General features: G+C 47.6%; 1 protein-coding gene across 6 annotated transcripts in view; it reads left to right on the top strand.

Annotated features, from left to right (window-relative positions):
• WWP2 (WW domain containing E3 ubiquitin protein ligase 2) overlaps positions 1-21,007 on the top strand; it is a 117,644-nt gene that overhangs the window by 43,278 nt on the left and 53,359 nt on the right. For all 6 annotated transcript variants that reach the window (XM_040982434.1, XM_040982438.1, XM_040982436.1 and 3 more), the window contains 2 exons: positions 9,057-9,194; positions 14,882-14,978. In XM_040982434.1, coding sequence (XP_040838368.1) covers positions 9,057-9,194; positions 14,882-14,978 — 235 coding nt within the window. The remainder of the gene's footprint in view (positions 1-9,056; positions 9,195-14,881; positions 14,979-21,007) is intronic.

Here is a 21,007-nt window from a genome sequence, read left to right as displayed (position 1 = left end):
AACTAGGAACTTAAACCAGGTTTCCTAAGTGAGTGGCAGGGATCTAACTACTTGAGTTGTCACCTGCAACCTCACCGGGCACATATCCACAGGAAGTTGCAGTTGAATGGAGCCAGGGCTCAGACTTAGGTAGATACTCCAGTATGGGGCCTGAGTGTCCCACATTGGCATCTTACTACTATACCAGATGCTTTCCCCGACTTAAAAAAAAGTGTGTGTGTGTGTGTGTGTGTGTGTGTGTGTGTGTGTGTGTGTGTGTATTTGATAGGCTGAGACAGATGGATAGAGAGCAATTGTCCATGTGCTGGTTTACTCCCAGGCAAAATCCCAACCTAATCCTGACTTCCCAGCTGAGTGGCAGGGTCTGAGCCACTTGAGCCATTATCATTGTGCACCCAGTGTCCGTCTGGGTGTGCATGAACAGGGAGACAGAGTTGCAGCTGGAGGTGAAACTCAAACACGGACACTCTGACATGCAATGTCAGAGTCCCAAGTTGTATCTTTAATTATTAACACATTTTTTAAGCCTTTTATTTTAGAAAAATTCAAGCAGGAATAAAAGTAGGGAAAATCGGTGTAATGACCTGTCCCTCTTATGACCAGGTAGGGGCAAGTATCTTTCATCTTTCAAATGTTTCCATCTTTTGGAGGAAACATTTGAGACAAAATCTTAGACATCATGATATTTACTTGTCAACACTTTCAAATATACGTCTCAGTAGTATGGAAATTAGAAAAAAAGTGTATTCACTGTGTGATCGATGCAAATGGACAAAAATAAGTCATTTTTAAGGAGTAAGATTATGATTTATTGCATAGCCTTACTCTGTAATCAAAAGGTATCATTTTTAAAATCATTTTTTCCATGGTTCTTGTATTTCTTCATTTTTACATGATCTTAATGATAGTATGTACTGCACACCGTTATTTTTTTTTTTAAGATTTATTTATTTTTATTGGAAAGGCGGATATACAGAGAGGACGAGAGACAGAGAGGAAGATCTTTCGTCTGATGATTCACTGGCAATGACTGGTGCCGCGCCGATCCAAAGCCAGGAGCCAGGAACTCTTCCCAGTCTCCCATGCGGGTGCAGGGCCCCAAAGCTTTGGGCTTTCCTTTATTTCCTTTATTTTCCACAACGAAGATGGAATGATTTTAGAGAAAACAGGCCGATCTTGTCACACTTTGATTCAAACCTTTACGAACTTGGCTTTTGCCCTCAGGATGGAATGACCTCTTTAACCCACTGAACCACAAGGCACCACGATGTGCAGCCAACATTTCAGCATTTGGTCATTTGCCATCCAGTCCCTTTCACCTCCATTTGTGCTCTTGAGTTCATGTAGCTCATCATGCCACTGGACCTTTGCACGTGGCTCTTCCTCTGCCTGGACTGGTCTTCCTGCTCCATTTCACCTGGCTGTCTGCTTGAAACTTCAGAGCACAGTGTGGCTGTCAGGTGCCTGGTAAACTTCTTGACAACCTTATCAGGCAAATATGCAGTTGCTCATGGATCATCTATCTCTTTTTTTTTTTTTTAAAGATTTATTTTTATTGTTTTTTCATTGGAAAGGCGGATATACAGAGAGGAGAGACAGAGAGGAAGATCTTCCGTCCGATGATTCACTCCCCAAGTGAGCGCAACGGCCGATGCTATGCCGATCCGAAGCCAGGAGACTCTTCCAGGTCTCCCACGCGGGTGCAGGGTCCCAAAGCTTTGGGCCGTCCTCGACTGCTTTCCCGGGCCACAGGCAGGGAGCTGGAAGGGAAGCGGGGGCCGCCGGGATTAGAACCGGCGCCCATATGGGATGCCGGGCGTGCAAGGCGAGGACCTTAACCACTTGCGCCACCGCGCCGGGCCCGGATCATCTATCTCTTGAGCAGAGTCCTTTTCTCATAGATTATTTGATTCCTTCCTTTTGCTTCTCCCACTGAGTCAGAGGTTCCCAAAGCAGGACCTGCATCCATTTCCCTTCTCCATTGTCAACCAGCCTTGAGCAGCCAGACAGCGGGTGCCCTGGAAATGTTTTCGCTAATTGAACACAAAAGAGATATGAAAGTTCATCAGTTGACTTTGTAGAATGGAGCAGATTTCTCTGGGACTGTTTGTGCAGCCCCAGCAGATCAGGACTGTAGCTTAGGTGGTGGAGAGTGGGCTGCCAGCGGCAGCAGCAGCAGCAGCAGCAGCAGCAGCAGCAGCAGAGGCCTCAGGGCCAAGGGTGACTTTTGCTTGCATGCTGTGTTCTGACAAGACCCCCTAAGAAGGGAGAATTGGGGGCTGAGGGGAGGTGGGAGGGCTTGTGCTGAAGCTGAGCCCACCTTGGTCCTTCCACAAGAATTCCAGTATTTTCAACCCGAGTCCTACCTGGGAGAAGAAGCTGTCTCTTGTAAGGCTCTGGCTAAGGTTGGAAGCTGTGTGACGTCACAGCAGTAAATCCTGGAATCCTCTGGCTCCTTTGACCTCAAAGGGGATGTGAAAGGATACTCTCTTTTAGAGCTGGGTGGACTCCAGGCCAAAGGAGACCATTTACACCCTCTGCTGTTCTGGAATTTCCTCTGGTTCTGTTCCTCTGGGCTGCAGTGTTTTACAGTTATGTGTAGAATGAACACTGACCTGTTAATGAATGCCTTGCTTATTTTCGCTTCCTTTTGATGGACCTGGGGGATTGATGGTGGAGGGAGCCAGGAAGGAGGCTACTTGTTCCTCTGAATAAGTTCCTGTTAGGGCCGAGTCAGTCACACCTTCCGCTCGCTCCCAGAATGTGTCCTGCTTTTGAGTCTCTTCCCTTTACCTTTGATTTCCAGGTTTGTTCTGAAATTTGTGTTCTGAATTAAGATGAAACAGAACACTTTTTTTTTTCCTTTGAAAAGCTGCAAATGTGTATGTAGACATGCATTTTGTGGTGTGAGAGTGAAGAGAGACAGTGATAGTAACAGGTCCTAAATCAGAAGGTTCTTCACATAACTGTCCAGGCAGGAGTGTTGGAGTTCTTAGCTGGATTGCATTATAGTAGTGTTGTTTGATAGTCACGACGTATGTGGTGTTTTCTTTTGTTAGAATAACATAGGCAACTTCTATGCCCTATTTGTCTATATTTATTAGCACCATATGCAAATGGTATATTAAAAAGTCCAAGAAAGAAAAAAAAAATCACACTTAGAAAAATGTTATTCATCCCGGGTTGTCTGTCCCAGGTCTTCTCAGTTGGAAATTGTTAACCTGAAGCCACTTGCAAACAGGAGGCTTTTAAGTGAGGCTGTGTTTTCTGTCTTTTTGAATTTCAAACTATACAAGCTCATAAAATTCATTATTTAAAGGGGAATTTGTTTTGTTACGGAAGTTTTGAAATCTGTGCTTGCAGGGGTCTTTACAGTTTCCTGCAGACAGGGTTACTTAGTTTAGCAGTTAAGAGACCTACATCCCATGTTGGAGTACCTGGTTTATCCTTGGTTTCAATTCCTGACTAACTTCCTGCTCATGTGGACCTGGGAGGCAGCAGTGATCTTGGGTTCTTGCCATCTGTGGCAGTCACCTGGACTGAGTTCCCATCTCCCAGCCTCAGTCCTGCCCATTGTGAACGCTTGGGGAAAAAACAATGGATTGGAGCTCTTTCTTCTGTCTCCAACTCTCAAAAAAAAAAAAAAAGTATTATGGAAAATGTATATTATGAAAAAACTGAATAAATTAAAAATTTTTTTCTTTGCAAAATTAGCTTAGTGATTTATTTTCTGTGAGCTTTTTGAAGTGCCCTTGCATATGTAATGTTGAATTCTTGTCATTTTTGTCAGTGGACTTGTATTCTCAGTCACTTATGAATGCCAGCACCTCAGGCTGAGGTTTTACCTACTATGGCGTGGCGCGAGCCCCAATGCATCGTGCCAGCTTCCCCTGCACGCCCCGCCCCAGAAAAAATGTTTTCTTTTTCCCTCTACCATCAGTTAGTTTGAATTGGGATCCAAACAAGATCAGTATGAACTTTTTTAACCCAGAAGTTCCCCTCCCTCTTTTGACTCCCTGTAGTTTCTTGTTGAAGAGGCTGGGCAGGTGTTCTCACACTGAGGATTTTGCTGTTTGTGTCCCTCGAGTGTGATTCACTGGGTGCCTGTGGCCTTCTGTGTTTCCTGTAAACTCCTGGGTAGTGTTGATCTGAACTGGGTTTGTTTGCTCCTTTTGGGGTCACCGGATGTTTGCCTGTCTCTGTCCTTCCTGGTAAGCTGGCTTTTTAAAGTTTTCCTGGCCCTATCCTTGAGACTTCTCTGATTCTTTTCTCCCACACCTTTATTATCCACCCTGCTGGACATAGATCTCCACAAGCAGCAGCCCTAGCCAATTGCTTCTTGAAGCAGAGCAGAAGGGGATACCTGAAGAGGCATGTTTGCTGATGGCTGCATTGGCCTGAGCTCAGGCCTGGGGCTTCCTTGGTGGAACTGCAGTCTCTCATCAGCGGAATATTTTCATTATGTATGTTCCTTTTGGTCCTAATTGGATCTGACTTCCTCTAGCCTTGCTCTCAGTTGGCACTTTGTGCAGCCCCTGCCTATCATTTGCAGACTGGGGATGTGTGGGGGCCATACTTGGTAGGGAATAGTGGGTCTTTCCTACCTAGCCTGTGCCCAAGGAGGAGACCAGAGCTATTTCCTTAGACTCTGTGTTCCTGGAATTTACTGCTGTTGTCTTGACCCAAGTCATCATCTGCGCTGGCCTGGGTTAGCATGCTGGCCTTCTTGCTGGTCTTAATCTGTTCCAGCTTTCGTTCTTCCTATAGCTGCATCAGGATGCTGCAGGGAGGGTCCTGTTAACTTCCTTGCTCAGAAGGCAGGTGTGGTCCCCTTTGGGCACAGTCTGTGCTAAACACTCTGCAGGGGCTCCAGGGTTCACTCTGGTTGCCTCCTCTGCTTCCTGCCATTCCTCACACAGGCTTGCACGCTGTCACCTCATCCTTGGCATGTGCTTTTCTCTCTGTCTAGGATATTCTCCTTGCAGGTGCCTGTGCTGCCTGCCCTGTCCTCCTGTACCGATTCTCTGCCAAATTGTCACCTTTCCCAGACACTGTTGACACCACCCAAGCCACTCCAGCTGAGCACTTGCTGCACTTCCCGCCTTTGTTTGCTTGTTCCCATGTACTTGCCACTCTAGCAGATGATGCAGTTGGCTTCTTTTAGAGGTAATTGCACATGGTCTGTTTCCTGAAACTGGAATATAAACACCCTGGGGACTTAGGTTTTTGTCTGTCTTGCTCCTGTCAAACTGCCGTGACTAGAATAGTAGCTGCTCGGTGCACACGCCCGGCAGCTTGAATCCAGACTCTGCAGGCCCTGCCAAGGTTGACAAAGGGGTGAGCCTCCCATGTTCAGTCTGATGCTAGTTATGGAAATGGCTCTATCACACCCAATTTATTGCACGTTTCTTGGTTTTTTAGCAGTACTGAGACATGCAGGAAGAAAGGGCCTTTGTGGAGTCCTCAGTGAGGCTGTGGTGAAACCAGAGGGCCCCAGGGGTGAGGTGGCTAAGGCTGCTATTTATAGCCAAGATTCCAGTATGTGTTTTCCAGCCACACTTGGGCCTTTCAGCCTCCCTGTATACTCTGTCACTCAATTAGCTAATGGTTCCTTGAGTCCTATTATGCATTGTACAGTCCCCTGCTCAGGCTTATTATTATTATTAGAGTATAATGGGGTGTTCTGTTCTCAGAGGTATAATTTTTTTTTTAAAAGCTTTGCCAATTAAGAAAAAAAAAACTTTCCTCTATATTTTATTAGGAAATTTGCAGACATAAGGAAGAGTTGCAGGAGCAGCACACTGAACACTCAAAGCCTCCTGTACGTCCCGTGCATGTAGACGCTGCCCTCTGGCTTTGCTCCGCTCGCCATGTGTCTGCGTGTGGCTGACTGCTTCTTTCCCCTTTCTGGAGCCATGTGCGAGTAAATCGTCGCTCTCATGACACTTGACTCCTAGGCACCCAGCCTCTTCTCTTGTAAAACTACTTGAAAATAAATATAGAGGCCATCAGAATGTAACTCTTGCTTCTGCCAAGAATAAGAACATTCTCCTATAAAACCATAGAATTGTTACTGAGCCCAAGAACACTAACAGTAACTTCAGTTATCTTCCAATACCTAGTCCATATCCACATTTCTCCGGTGTTCTGAAGAATTTTTTTTTTTTCCAAGCCAAGGTTTCATTAGAATTCATGCATGGCATTTGGTGGATATGGGTCTTTAAATTTAGAAGTCTCCCCCTCCCTCCTTCTTTAAAACTGCAAGTGTTTAGAGATAGTGACTTCTTCAGGACTCAAGTTGTCATGTGAATGGACACACATTGGCAGGTGATTTCCCTCACATCTCATCTGCTTCTCTGGCCCCTCACTTCATGTGAATTGGGAGGTAAATTCAGCGTTGGACTTGGGTGCAGCACTTTTAGCAAGAAGGCTTTTACGATCAGGTTGTTTGACTTACACTGCACCCCACCCTTCAGGAAGACTTGGTGGTAGGTAGTCTTATGCTATTTAAAAATTATTTACTTATTTAAAGTTTATTTGGGAGAGAGAGCTCTTTACTGTTTCACAAAAGCCTGAAAAAATGATCATCACCTTTTATCATCTCATAGTTTCGGTGGTTCGGAGTCTTGGGAGCATGGTAGCTGGGCGTCCTGGCCACATTGAAGCTTTCCCCAGGCAGTCACATGAAGGCCTGCCTGGGGCTGAGGGATGCCCAGGTGGCTCCCTGCTTTGGCTCGCAAATGGTATAGGAGTGTATGTATGTAAGTTCTTTCCCATGCTCCTTGGCTTTCGAAGGAACTAGTCTTCAAGTTACAAATGTTCTTTTTGATTAAAAAGACTATTTTGTATTTTGAGAGCCAGACAGACAGATGTATAAAGAAAAACAGAAACATAGACTGACAAAATCACATCCACTGATTGACTCCCCAGAGGCCCACCATGGCCAAAACTAGTGGGCCAGTCAGAAACCAGGAGCCCAGAACTCATTCTGGCTCTCCCATGTGGGTGGCAGGAACCCAAGTACTTGGACCATCGCTGCTGCCTCCCAGGGTGCACATTCGCAAGAAGTTGGAGTTGAGAGCCAAAGCCAAGATGCTAGCTCAGGCTTTCAGATATGGGAACATGGCAGTCTGAGCCAGTAGACCAAATGCCTGCTCATACAAATGGTATTTTTTAGAAACATTTGGAGGTTACCAGGCTCCTTAGTGAGACTGGCCATAAATAGCACATCCAAAGGGAGGTGGAGAGATCTGTTAGATGGAAGAGAGATGGAGGGAGGGCAGAGCTGCCTGGGAGAGCTTGGAGACGTGGGGGGTGACTGGCTCCCACCTGTGGTAGCAGAGCCGTGTGTTGATGCAGGGTGAACTGCTGCTACAAAGCTTGCAAAGGGTGCATCTGTGGCCCAGAGAGATTTGGTTCTCTTTTGGGATAGGGTGGACCAGCTCTAGAATGTGCTCAGATTTGTCACTGTGCCGATGGAGATGCTCACTTATACAGGAATACTTCAAACATTTCATGGGGACGAAAGAACAAGAAGAAACAGCAAATCTGGAAGCAGTTGAGTTCACCCAGTTTTCCCTAAGCCTCAATCCTTTCCACCTTGATCAACCATGTAATCGTCAATAAAAAATAAAATTTATTAAAAAATTGTGGGAAAATGGAGTAAAAGATAATGTACTTTTCTGAAGAGCCCTTGTATGCACCTTGGTATGTTCTAGAAAACAGGCAAGATGGCTTATGATATTACAGCCACAACCAAGAAACCAAATGAAGCGGCAGATCGGGTAGAGAGGGAGGTCCCAGTTCTCCATTTCGACACTTTTTTTAAAAAAGATTTATTTATTTTCATTGCAAAGGCGGATATACAGAGAGGAGGAGAGACAGAGAGGAAGATCTTCCATCTGATGATTCACTCCCCAAGTGACCTCAGTGGCTGGAGCTGAGCAGATTGGAAACTAAGAGCCAGGAACTTCTCCAGATCTCCCACCTGGGAGCAGGGTCCCAAAGCTTTGGGCCGTCCTCGACTGCTTTCCCAGGCTACAAGCAGGGAACTGGATGGGAAGTGGAGCTTCCGGGATTAGAACCAGCATCCATATGGGATCCTGGCTCTTTCAAGGCGAGGACTTTAGCTGCTAGGCCATCACGCTGGGCCCATTTCGACACTTTTGTAGCTGCCTTTGGGAGGCATTGGGTGGTGAGGAGGAGCTGTGTATTCGTGTATGTCCTTGTCACTGCTGGTTCTCCTGTAGTCATTGAGTGCCCATAATCAGGCCCTGCAGCTCTTCGCTGGGCTGAATCAAGCAGTGCTGTGGTATTGGATTAAATGTGGAATGGATCAGTGCAGAGGTCTTGCCAACTTGCCTGGGGCTTGGGGCTTCTGTCTCCTGTCAGTTAGGTTTTCTGTCATGGTTTGCCGCCTCTTGTGTCCACAGGGCCGAGTCTGCCTAGGGTCCAGGCTCTCTCTGGGCTGTGGCTCCTCTGGCCTCTCCCTGAAGGACTAATGAAAGACTTGCCCATGTTGAACTTAGCTTGTTTAAAATTCCCTCCCTGTATTTCATGATGATGACGTTTTCAACCATGAAAATGTCCCACCTGAATTGGAAAGGAATGCTTCCCACGTTTCTCACATAGAGATTGCTCCCAAGACATTCCCCTGCTCCCCAGTCTCCTGGGCTGCTTCTCTTCTTTTTTGTCGTGTTCTGTGGGCGGGGGCAGCGCTATCTGGAACTCATTTCTTCTCCCAGTTTGTCCCAGTCTGCCTTGTGAACCCGCAAGCAAAAGCTAACAGATAAACCAGAAAGGTGGAAACGCTATAGCTGACCTCATGATGTTGAAAAAAAGAACAGCCCTTCCCACAGTCTAATACCACTGTAGTTCCATTAGAAGGAGTCCTTCCCCGCTTGTCCTTCATGCCTTGAGATAGATTTGCAACTGGAATGAAGTGTTGCTAGGGGAAGCAAGAGGGGGTAAAATGGGAGCTTCTTTAGGACAGAGTTGGATTTGGGGGTACATTCACTTTAGTCCATGCATGTTATGTTGCCTTTTGTGCCCAACAGTGGAAAACACGCAACTGACGTTGAATCTGCAAACAGAGAACAAAGGCAGCGTTGTGTCAGGCGGAGAGCTGACAATTTTCCTGGACGGGCCAACTGTTGATCTGGGAAGTGTGCCTAATGGCAGTGCCCTGACGGATGGTGAGTGCTGATCCTCTGGGTAAGGTGGGCAGGGCTGGGCTGGGCTGGACTGGTGGGGAGGGCAAGGCTGGGGGAGCCAAAAGCCTGGTTCTTGACTAGACATCTTGTTTTGGGACTGCTTAGCCAGTCCTGGCCTACATCTTGCCATAATTCTTCTCAGCCTCCCAGGTCAGAATCACAACATGAGTTTTGAAGGGCTGCTTTTTCATCAAAAACCAAAATAAATGTCATGTCCTCATAAGTGTGCCATTGTTTGCCCTGGTAACAGAGAAAGGTATCTTTTCATCTCACCTGGACTTTGGAAAATAAAGTATCTTTATCCTTTGTCCCACTCCTCTGCTTCCCAGGACAGTTAGATTTCTTGGGTGGTTGAACATGTTGTTGGGAGGTGACATTGGTCAGGGAGGGGACGGTATGGTCTCCCAGTGTTGTACCTCAGCAAAACATGGGCAGAAGCTGGGTGACTGGAGGGACCACTCTGACCTGGATGTGTCAATTTATTTCTTTTGATCTAGTCAGCAGTTAATCACCTTGAGGTCCAGCAGGAAATGATTTCATGAAGTCTGAGGTCTGAACTAGGTTGGGTTTCTCTATAATTTTTCTCATTAAATGTTTTGGTAGATGTGAGGTAGCAGTGATACTTTCCAGGCCCCAAACAGGCCTTCTATAATGCATGGGGTAGAACGTGAGTGCCAAGTCCAGGACAACTGCGTAGAATCCCAGTGGTTGATGGGCCTTGTCTGCTAACAGGAATCCCTGGCTGCTATGGGAATGTGGTGGTTTAAGCTGCAACCCGTGATGCTAACATCCTGTAGGATGCTGGCTTGTGTGCCAGCTTTTCCACTTCCTGTCTAGTTCCCTGTTGTGGCACCTGGGTGGGCAGTGGGAGATGGCCCGAGTGTTTGGACCCATGCCAACCACTCTGGAGACCTGGAGAAAGCTCTTGACCTCTGCCTTCTGCATGGTGCAGTCCCAGCCATGGCAGCCATTTTTGGAGTGAACCAGCAATAGGAAGATCTTTCTCGCTCTGCAAATCTGCCTTTCAAATAAATACATGAATCTTAAAAAGAAAGAGTAAGAAGAATCCCTCTGCTGGACTCAGGGAATGGAGAAAAATACACATCATTCACTCATCCATACAGATATGCATAACTGATGACCTGGTATTTACGAGACCTTAGCCCAGGTGCTGGCCAAATGTCAGTGGGCAAAATCTATAGGGTCCCTGACCTTGAAGTTTATGCTCTACTTGGTTGGAGAAGGGAAGTCAGCCATCAAATGAGTGAGCATTTAGGTGACATTGTTTTATGAGTGAAGGTTATGGAGCAGAGACCTGAATGTGAGAGGCCTGGGGTGAGATTCCTGTACTTTGGAGGATTCTTCTACATTGGGAGATCAGAGAAAGTTTCTGTGAGAAAACAGACCTGGAATATAAAAGAGTTTAGACAGACCATGGTGGGGGGGTTTAGAGAAAAGGATGGGCAAGGACCTGTGGTGGGAGCAGAGGTGTCCACAGTTCTCAGTACTGGGGAGCAAGGAGGCGGGTGCTGGAGGTGAGGCCTTAGAAGCTGTAATTTGGCATCACATGCCTGAGAGATGTCGTAAGGATTTGGACCTCATCCTGAGAAGCAGAGGTCTTTTGAAGTGATTTTAGTAGAAAATGTCACATGAATTAATTTTTGCTTTAAGAAAAAAAATTTTATTTTATTTTTAAATTCTATTTTTGATGATGTCGTATAATTGAGAAGGATGCACACCCATGTGGACCACTGATTAGGGTGGAAAGAGTTCAGGATTAGAGGAAAGTGGATGAGACCCTTGTTTCCTATTTTCTTTTTCTTTCAGTATCTGAGGGAAAGGAGGGGAGAGGGGAAAGAGCCCCACCCACCATCCCACCGCCTCAATACCCAGGGATGGGGAATGGCTTCCTGATGTCATCCCAAGGTCCTCAATGTAAAGCATGCGCTGAGGGCTCTGCCCAGGAGGGGTTGATAGTTCTGAAATGCTGTTGATCTTGTTGCTCCAGGGATGAGGAAATCCTTCCAATGTCCACTGGCTGACACAGTCCATCTCAGAGTCTGTATTTGCCCAGACACATGTTATCAAAATTTGGCTGGGAGAGTTGTCCTGTTTGTTCTGCCTTCCGTCCTCTACTGTGGCACTAGATGCCCAATGCAGCCCTCAGTGAATTGCCATGGTCCCCATGTGCATCTGGCTGTCCATTTCCACTGCTCCATCTTAGCAACCGAGGAGACACATGCACTCCATGGTCAGACCACAGATCCTGTGATTCCTCCTGTGTTTGGAATTCTGAATCCAGCAGTTCCATTGTGAGGGGAGGAGAGTCCCCAAAGAAACCTCATCTGAGATGACCCCAGGCTTGACTCTTATGTGTGCTACTATTGTGGAGTGTGGCTCCGTCTATCACCCACATCAGCCTACATCTGTTCTGTACTGGTGGTTGCAGTTGCTGGGTCAGTACTGTTTCCAGCCCCATCTCTCTCTCTCTCTCTCTCTCTCTCTCTCTCTCTCTCTCTATATATATATATATATATATATATCTATATATATATATCTATCTTTCTTTCTTTCTTTCTTTCTTTCTTTCTTTCTTTCTTTCTTTCTTTCTTTCTTTCTTTCTTTCTTTCTTTCTTTCTTTCTTTCTTTCTTTCTTCCTTCCTTCCTTCCTTCCTTCCTTCCTTCCTTCCTTCCTTCCTTCCTTCCTTCCTTCCTTTCTTTCTTTCTTTCTTTTTTGTTATTGGAAAGTCAGATATTCAGAGAGGAGGAGAGAAAAATGAGAGAAAGATATTCTGTTTGTTGAATCACTCCTCAAGTGACCACAACGTCTGGAGCTGAGCTGAGCTGAGCTGATCCAAAGCTAGGGGCAGCGTCTTGGTCTTCCACATGGGTGCAGGGTCCCAAAGCTTTGGGCCTTCCTTGACTGCCTTCTCAGGCCACAAGCAGGGAGCTTGATGGGAAGTGGGGTGGCTGGGATTAGAACTGGTGCCCATATGAGATTCTGGCATGTGTAAGGTGAGAACTTTAGCCACTAGGCTACTGTGCTGGGCCTGTTTAGCCCCATCTCTTACACAAACCACTGGATGCTGTGGCCCAATCCAACCCTGGCTACCACACACTCTGGATTCACATACACCAGCGGGAACTACAGCCAGTCAGAGTGACCCCTAGTAATCCCCAGCAGGCCTGCCACCAGCCCTGGTTCCTGCACATGTTGGTATGTGCAACAGTCTGTTCCAGTCTGTGCCATATTCCATTCTTCTTTTGTTCACACCAGTGGATGCTGCAGCCTAGCTCAGCCCAACCAACCCCAATATCCAGCACACACTTACGCTGGCAGGTGCTAGCGCCTGTCCAGTTATGTCCTCCCCAAGCCCTGGTTCTTCTCATGCTCACCAGTAGGAGGTGCAGCCCATCAGAAAGATGCTCATAGTTTCCCTAGTAGACCCACTCCCAGCCTTGAATCTTATACTTACCAGGTAGTCCTGTAGGATTTGCCCTCATTCCCCACACTTGCCAGCTGATGCTGTGCCAAGGCCTGAGCAGCCTGCACTTATTCTGGCTCCTACATGCACCAGTGGATACAGTCGCTTAGCTCAGCCTGATTGTCCCCTTAAACCAGCTCATATGCAGGCCAATAGTATTGTAGCCCTGCCTAGCCTGGTCTGCCCTCTGTCCCAATTCTCCTACTCATCAGATAGAGCAGCGGCCCATCAGGGGAGCACCCGTGTAGCCCCCTACCCTCACCCTGGGTCTTAACGTGGTGGGTGCTGCAGCTCAGTCTGGCTTTGGCATGGTTTAACTTACCTTAGCATTCGCCAGCAAGTGCTGTAGCCTGGCCTGCCCCCGGTTCCAGCTTTTGCTGGTGGGTGCTTAAGCTTAGCTCAGCCCATCCGGCTCCAATTCACGGCCTTAATGGGAACTGCCTAGTGTTGCAGTCCAGCCTGTTCTGTACCCTATCCTGGTTCTCAGATCTTTCAGTGGGTGTTATGAATTGGCCTAACCTGGCCTGCCCCCAGACCTGACTCACACATATGCTGGTGGGTACTGTAACCTGTCATGATCTGGGTTGCTCCCAGCCTTGATTCTTGTGCTTACCTGAAGGGACTGCATCTTGATAGAGGAGTTCCACAAGCTCCTCTATCAGATCACCTCACAGTTACAGATCTGACACACACCAGTGGGTGCTTGACCCAGCCTGACTTGGCCCACCTCCTGTCCTGGCAGGAAAAGTGACCTTCCCCAACTAGCTCACACCCATTCCAGCTCTTACATTTATTGCTACAGCTCAGCCACATCTGATCCACCCCAGACCCAGCTCTTGTGCGGTTCAATAGTTGCTGAGACCTAGCCCTACCCCGGCTCTCATGAGCACCAGCTAGTGCTGGAGTCGATCCCAGGGTACTCCCTAGGCCCTGAGTGCACACCCATGCCAAGGGATACTGCAGCCATGCCCAGATCCACCTCCATTCTGGCTCTCACACTCACCAGTGGGAACTACTACCCAACTGGGGTGTCCTCTTAGCTCCATGACCAGGCTGGCTTTCCAAGCCATGGATCTTGCGTATGCCAGTGGTTGCTCTGACTCAGCCTGGCCTAGCCCATCCCTTGACTTGGTCTTTGCTGTTGGGGATGGTGCACTGGTATGTGCTGTAACCTAGCCCTGCCCAGTATATTCCTATTCCTGGCTGTTATGCAAACTGGTAGGTGTGATAGCCTAACCTAACTTGGCATGGCCCACATCCTATCCTGGCTCTCACACATGCCAGTGTGCTAAGGTTTGGCTCAGCCCTGCCAAATTTGCCCCAACACCAGAATCAACCCATACATTTGCCATTGAGTGGAGCTGCCTTGCCTAGCCTGTCCAAGCACCTACCAGCAAGAGCTGGAGCACAGGCTCACCAGTAGGAGCTATGGTCCTCTAGGGGAATTTCCCAAGTTTCCCACCAGGCCCACTCCTGGACCCAGATCTCACATGTACCAGTGATGTAGTCTGCTGACTTGAAACTCTGCCCACCCACTAGGAACCCTAGCTCTTGGTTCACATGCTGGCCTGGGACCCTACCTCTCACCCCCACCTCTCCCAGGATCAAGCAGCTTCCTGTTCATGTACACGCTGGGAAACAACAGAGCATGGCTCAGCTGCTTGGGTCCCTACCATGCCTGTGGGAGACCCAGAATGATTTCCTGACTCTAGGCTTCTGCCTGACCTAGTGTGACTGTCGGAAACATGTGGGGACTGAACCCATAAATAAAAGAGCTTTCCATCTGTCTTCTGTTTCTCTTTCACATAAGCTAAGTAAATTAAAAAATAACTTTTAAAGAAATTTCTTTGGTATGATAGAGAAACACCCTTCATTCCTTTCCCCCAGCCTGTGTAGTTATTGTTCATTCTCCTTCTCACAGTTCCACAGCTGACCTTCGCCAGGTGCGTAAAGACAGCGCAGTTCAGAGTTCCTTGGGTATTCTTGAATGAAAGCGAGGTTGGAGCTCCCCTATTATCAATTCTTGTGTGACTCCTTCCTCTTCCTTTTTGTGCAGTGGCTGCAGCTGGCTACCCTACTGGAAAGCACTCTGACCGAGTGGGTTCTTTCCCTGCTAGCCAAGTCTCACGCAGCAGTGAACTTCTCAGCATCTCTGACCTCTCTTGTGATTGATCCCCTTTCTAGGATCGCAGCTGCCTTCCAGGGAATCCAGTGGGACCACTGCAGCACCGGAGAACCGGCACCAGCCCCCCAGCACAAACTGCTTTGGCGGCAGGTCCCGGTAAGATGCTTTTAATGAAAAGGAGGTGGGAAGGTGCTTAGAACTTTTGAAATTGTGTTGAGTTGTGCTAAAGGACAGTTTATGTTCCAGAGACCTTATAAGTGACTCTTTATGTTAAGGAGTTCCAGCGGGGAGAATGGAATTCAGAATTCAGTTAGTAATTTCTTGACAGGGACCAGGGCTGCTGAGTAGGTTATTATTTAGAGAAGAGGAACTATTGAACAAGGAGCCTGACTGCTGTTTTATCAGGAGGGGTTGCAGTGCAGTCACAGTCACTCTTACACAGAAGTGCTCAAAGCGGTGGTTCTTGGTGTGTGACATGTGTGGAGTGTTGGTTAAGACCTTCACCTAGAATCTGACTTATATGACACATGTATACACATCACAGATGATGCTGTTGTATTTACTTACATTCCTTTCTTACACCTGTGTTAATGGTGTAAACACATTTCCATGACAACCAAACTCCTGAGCAGGAAAAGAAGTTTTATAGTTATATCAGAAATGTTGGGGTGAGGGAATTTATTTTTTCTAATATAGATTTATTTATTTTTATTTGGAATGCAATTTTGCAGAAAGGACCAAGGGAGAGAGAGCTAGTTCATCCTCCTAATGGCCAGAGCTGAGCCTCTCCAGGGCCAGGAGGAAGGAGCTTCCTCAAGGTCTCCCAAATGGGACAGGGACTCAAGGACTTGAGCCCTCCTTTAATGCCTTCCCAGGAAATAAGCAGAGAACTGCCCGTCTGGGATGCTGACACTGCAGGTGGAGAATTAGACTACACCAGCCCCAGAGGGGATTTATTTTGTTTTTCATTGCAGTGTACAAAATCCTCATGATTTTAAAGTTTGGAACCGTGAGTGTGGTGTGTAGGTCTTTACCAGCTATAGAGCTATTGTTATTAAATTGCTACTTGTGCCAGCATTCCACACTGGAGTGGTGATTTTGAGTCTCAATTGCTCTGCTTCCTGTCCAGCTTCTTGCTAATGGCGCCTGAGAAGGTGGCAGAAAATTGCCCAAGTGCTTGGCATCCTGCCATCCATTTGAGAGGTTCAGGTGGAGTTCCGGGTTCCTGATTTCAGCCTGCCCAGCCCTGGCCTTGTGACCATTAAGGCAGTGAACCAGGGAATGGAAGATCTTTTCTTTCCATCTGTCTGTCACTCCCTCTGTGGTCTCTGTTGCTTTACATTTCAAAATAAAGTAATCTTAAAAAAAAAACAAAAAAGATGCACTAGATGAATAGCTGGTAAAAATCTTCCAAACGTTACCCAGGCTGTGGGGGAATCATGGCTTTGGAAGGGGACAGGGATTTTGGCTCATACCCATAGCATCTTGAAAAGGCCCTCTGAGGATAGCTGACAACTCCTTGGGATTGGTGGTTTTGCGGGTTGAAGTGATCGTGGTGACTGGAGCGCCTCAGGAGCAAGAAAGGGTGGACGTTTGGCTCTTTTGTCCATAGCGTCATTGTTTGCACGGGTGCCATTTTCCCTGTTGTTCCTCTGAGTCTTTGCAGAAGTGTCACGTCACCCCCTGCTCACCAGTCATGTTTTCTGTGACACTGTGTGGTATAAGGAGGGATAATTAGTAAGGTCTCGTAGGACATGGCTGGCAATAAAAGTGACAGATTTTATATCAGCAAAGATGGAATGGGCATCCAGAATAAGGGGAAACAGAATGTGTTTGGGGGTGAGGAGCTTGGGTGGTGGGAGCACTTCAACATTACGCTTTTGCAGCACAACACCTCCCTAGCTTCACCACTGGTAACCTCCCTCTTGGTCTTCAGCTGACCTGGAAAGTTGGTGTCAACCATGCTGATGCTACTGAGTGTGGGGCTGGAGGGCAGAGTCTAGCCAAAGCTAGCAGGTTTGGCTGTGTTATTGATGGTGACAGAACAAACTGCTGCTCTCTCCGACCTTCCCTTTTCCAGTGTTTTGGGATGGAAGCAGTGAAGAGGTATTCTCAATGTGGGGAAGTGAGGGCAGGGACGGCTCTGTGCCTGAGGGTCACTGTCTTCCTCTGATGCTCTTTCTAGGGTCAGTGGTCCGGGGGACCTCACTTGTTCACCTGTGTGTCATCCTGGGCATTGCTGTAGTTGATCAAAGCTGAAATCCTCTTGATTGTCATTTGTGTTATGGATCGTTGGCTCATAAAGCAGAGGCCAGACTTTAAGAAGACATTGATGCCTTCTGCCCATCCATGTGGTAGACATTCAAGTGCTTCTACGCAAAGTGCTTTCCAGGTGTCATAACCCACATGGGTGTCCTCCATCAGCCTGGCCACTGCGGCCTTTGTCCACATGTACCTGAGTCTTGTCAGCCTTCTGCCATCTTGCTGTGAGTTCTGCATCCACGTGGAACCTGTTGCCATTCAGCAGGAAGCATCCATGAAAGTATTCCCTGTAGCAGTCTCATGCATCCTTAACAGCCCCCTGCTCCTTTGTTGAAGCATGCCTGGCCATCACTGTGCCCCTGACCTGGTACCGTGGGTGGAGGCAGGCCAGTCTCTTGGAGAGGAGTGTGCAGCTCTGACATCGGAAGCTGTACATGGACTCCTGACCTGTGCTTTACTTGCTGTGTGGTCTTGGACAGGTTGCTGAATGGGTCAGAGCCTTAGTTTTTCCATGTATAAAATGGCACTATGACTGGCCTCACAGGTCATTTCAGGAATTAACTGAAGTGGGACACCAGCCCGAGCACTCTGTGTCCTGGGATTGCTCAGTGGGGTGCTATAGTAGTGTTCTGTTGCAGCCCTGTCCTATTCCAGATCTGGGAAGGACAGTGTTATACATTTGGCACTGCAGGTGGTGAATTGAACCCTCAGGATTCAAGGGCGTCATAGCTTTTCAGAGTAGAATCATAGACTCTCGCCTCCCAGACTAAATATTTAGCTTTTGGCATCTGGAGCGTAGTTTTTTCTTGAATTTGGATATTGTTCACCCTGGCCAAACACCTTCCCTGACATGCCTGCCTGGGAAGGTGAAGATGGCAGTGACAAAGCAGCCTTATCTCTTCCCTCTGTCTCCTGCTTTGCGAAGCGTAAGAACAGGGGCTGGGTAAGAGTTTTGTCTTAAGACTCATTCCATATAGCCACTGTTTCTCGCCAGGAAGTAGGGGCACAAGCGATTGTGTCATCGTCTAGTGCTTTTCCCAGAACATTAGCAAGGAGCTGGATCAGAAGTGGAGTAGGCAGTACTCTAACCAGTGTCTGTATGGGATGCTGGCATTGCAGGTGGCGGCTCTATCTGCTATGCTACAATGCAGCCCCAGAGTGTGTTCCTTTGGAGGGAAAGAGACAAGTGTAATGAGGAAAGAGTGCACAAAAGGCTCCTGAAGTTCTGGTCATGTTGTTTGTTGGCCTTGGTGGTAGGTTCTGAGTGTTCATTTGATTGTTCTTATTTGTTCAATTAAATTTACTTATGCATTTATTTGAAAGACAGAGGATGGGCCTGGTGTGGTGGCCTAGTGGCTGAAGTCCTCACTTGAATGTGCTGGGATCCCATATGGGTGCTGGTTCTAATCCCCGCAGCTCCATTTCCCATCCAGCTCCCTGCTTGTGGCCTGGGAAAGCAGTCGAGCATGGCCCAAAGCCTTGGGACCTTGCACCCACGTGGGAGACCCGGAACAAATACCTGGCTCCTGGCTTTGGATTGTGTCCTGGGGGCTGCCTGGTTCCAAGAGTTAAGCAGGCCCAGTAGGGTTTGTGTTGGGCGAGAAAAAAACCCAGTGGATTGGGTCCCGCTGGTTCTGGTGCAGTTTTCTTTGGAGTTGCTGTGCCCGGAAGTGGTTGTGAGGAATGGGAAGCCAGGTGCTCAAGTCCCTTTGTGTTTTGCTGATTCTTAACTCAACCTGTGATTTTTTTTTCCCTCACCTCAGCTATAAGCATAAATGGTAAAACCACATTGCTCCTAGAGCACAGCCTTGGGGCTCCCCGTGACTTTGCCTGCTGGCCCCTCAGTCTGGTATCCCTGCACATTTACCAGACTGGTACACACAAATGGAAAAATGCATTTAATATGCTTTTCATTTGTTAACTTTTTGCTAGTAGGTTCAGAAACCTTAAAGAATCTTGTTTCAGAGTTTGAGTACAGCAACTGAAACCATTTTCTTCCTTGCTCTGTGTGTGTGTTGAAGTTGTTATGTGTAGGAGCTCTTGTGAGTGCACAGGAGAGAGTGTGTATGGGGAGAGGCAGGGATGTGCCCCTGTCAGCTACAGGATGGGCCAGTGTTGGTCCAAATCCGCATTTTAACGCTAGCCTCGTCCAGTCCCTCCAGTGATTCTTTTACATATCCGAGTTTCAGAATCTCTTGTGGTAGTTTCTGTCTTCTTCTTGCCCTTCTTTTTTGTGTTGCTTTGATGAAAACATATCAGATTCATTGGCTTTCTTGCCTTTGGCATTAATGACCTCTGAAGATTTAAAAGAGCTATATTCTCTGAGACTCATAAAGCCCCAAGGTCTCTGGTGAGCTCTAAATAGCTCATCAGCTCTGCTTGCAGACAGCCTGGCCCAGAAAGGAAAGAAAAATAAACTGAGCCGGGTGTGAGCCTGCTGGGAACACTTGAGGAAGCGCTGGGAGGCCAGGGGAGAACTGGGAGGCAAGGCTGTCAGGGATGAGGGACGGACAGGCGCTGAGCCCTGGGGCACTGGGCCATCCTCTGTCAGTGCTGGCCTTGCCGCCCCTCCTTCCATGGAGACTACCTGGTTAGGAGGTGTCACCCTGTGAGCATGAGGCTGGGTTTAGCACCTTTCCTCTTGCCACTCAGGCTTCCCATCCAATAGCTTTTCCTTAAAACCTGGCTCTAACCTCATTGTCATTGCTGGGGAAGAGAATGAATTAAGGGTCATTCATGGACTCTTTCAGTGGTAAGTCCCTCGAGCCCGTGGGACTTCTAGGGCTCTCGTACTGACTGTCATAGGATGGAGACCACAGATGAAGGCCCCGAGGCATTCTCAAAACCAGACAGGGAAAAGTTGATCACATGTTCATGTATTAATTATGCATTAACTAAAATGACACGTGATGTGCATGTCTTGGTGCATTTGTTTGTTCAGATATGTTTATGACCCAGGCATCTCCCCTGGCATGTACTGGAAAGCTGACTAGGACTGGGAGGGATACACATACCTGGAGGCAGTGCTCAGTCCATGCACGTTGAGTGGAAGGCTCCGAGCTTGGTCTAGGCGATGAGAAGATGAAAAGCCATGGTCTCTAATGTCAGAGACGGTATCTAGTAGGAGACGGGCACATAGCGGACAAGTATAGTCTAGCATGGTGGATCCCGTCATAGTGCTGTGTACGTGGAAGAATGTTATGGGAAATTACATCTACCTGGGGTTGGGGAGTTACTTCAAATGAATGAGCTGTATTTTGGAGGAATTTGTAAAACCAATGAAATAAGGGCCGGAGACTCCATCATTGCAAAGAGAAGGGAGGATGAGAGCACTTGATGTCTTCGAGGAGAGCTCATTTATCGGTGTGGATACCCAAGTATTAGGGCAAACTGGCCAGATCCAGCCTTCATGTGCTTGCTTGTTCTGTCTCTCTCTCCCTACCTTCGTCCTCCCTTTGTTATTCTCTTCCTTACTCCCTTCTCATCCTCTTTCCTAAAAAGGGCAATTTTCAGTTTGTAACAGAAGTGAAAAGAAGAGCAGAGGTTTCTGCTACAGCCTCCCTGGATGTTCACACAGCTTCTCCATCACTGTCTTTACACCATGTGCTGCTCTCGTAGTAACTGAGGAAGCTGCCTTGGTTGGTGCCTCATTATCACTCAGAGTCACATAGTCTGTGCTGGTATTCTGTATCCTTAGTTTTGGACAAGTGCCTACTGATGTGGATCCACATCAGCTTCTGGAACCTTACAGCTTCTGGAGGGTTTTCACTGCCTCGGCAGTGCTCTGTGCTCTTCCTAGTCATCTCTTACCCCCTCTGCCCAAGCAACCACTTACCTTACTGACTCCACAGATTTGCCTTTTCTGGACATCCTGTGGTTGGGGTTGTTCAGTGTTTAGCCTTTTTGGGGTTAACTTATTTCAT

Source organism: Ochotona curzoniae, unplaced genomic scaffold, assembly GCF_017591425.1.
Source record: "Ochotona curzoniae isolate NIBS_2020 unplaced genomic scaffold, NIBS_Ocur_1.0 contig_3622, whole genome shotgun sequence".
NCBI classification, from domain to species: domain Eukaryota; kingdom Metazoa; phylum Chordata; class Mammalia; order Lagomorpha; family Ochotonidae; genus Ochotona; species Ochotona curzoniae.
Note: the sequence above shows the minus strand (reverse complement) of the source record. Positions and strands in the feature narration are given on the sequence as shown.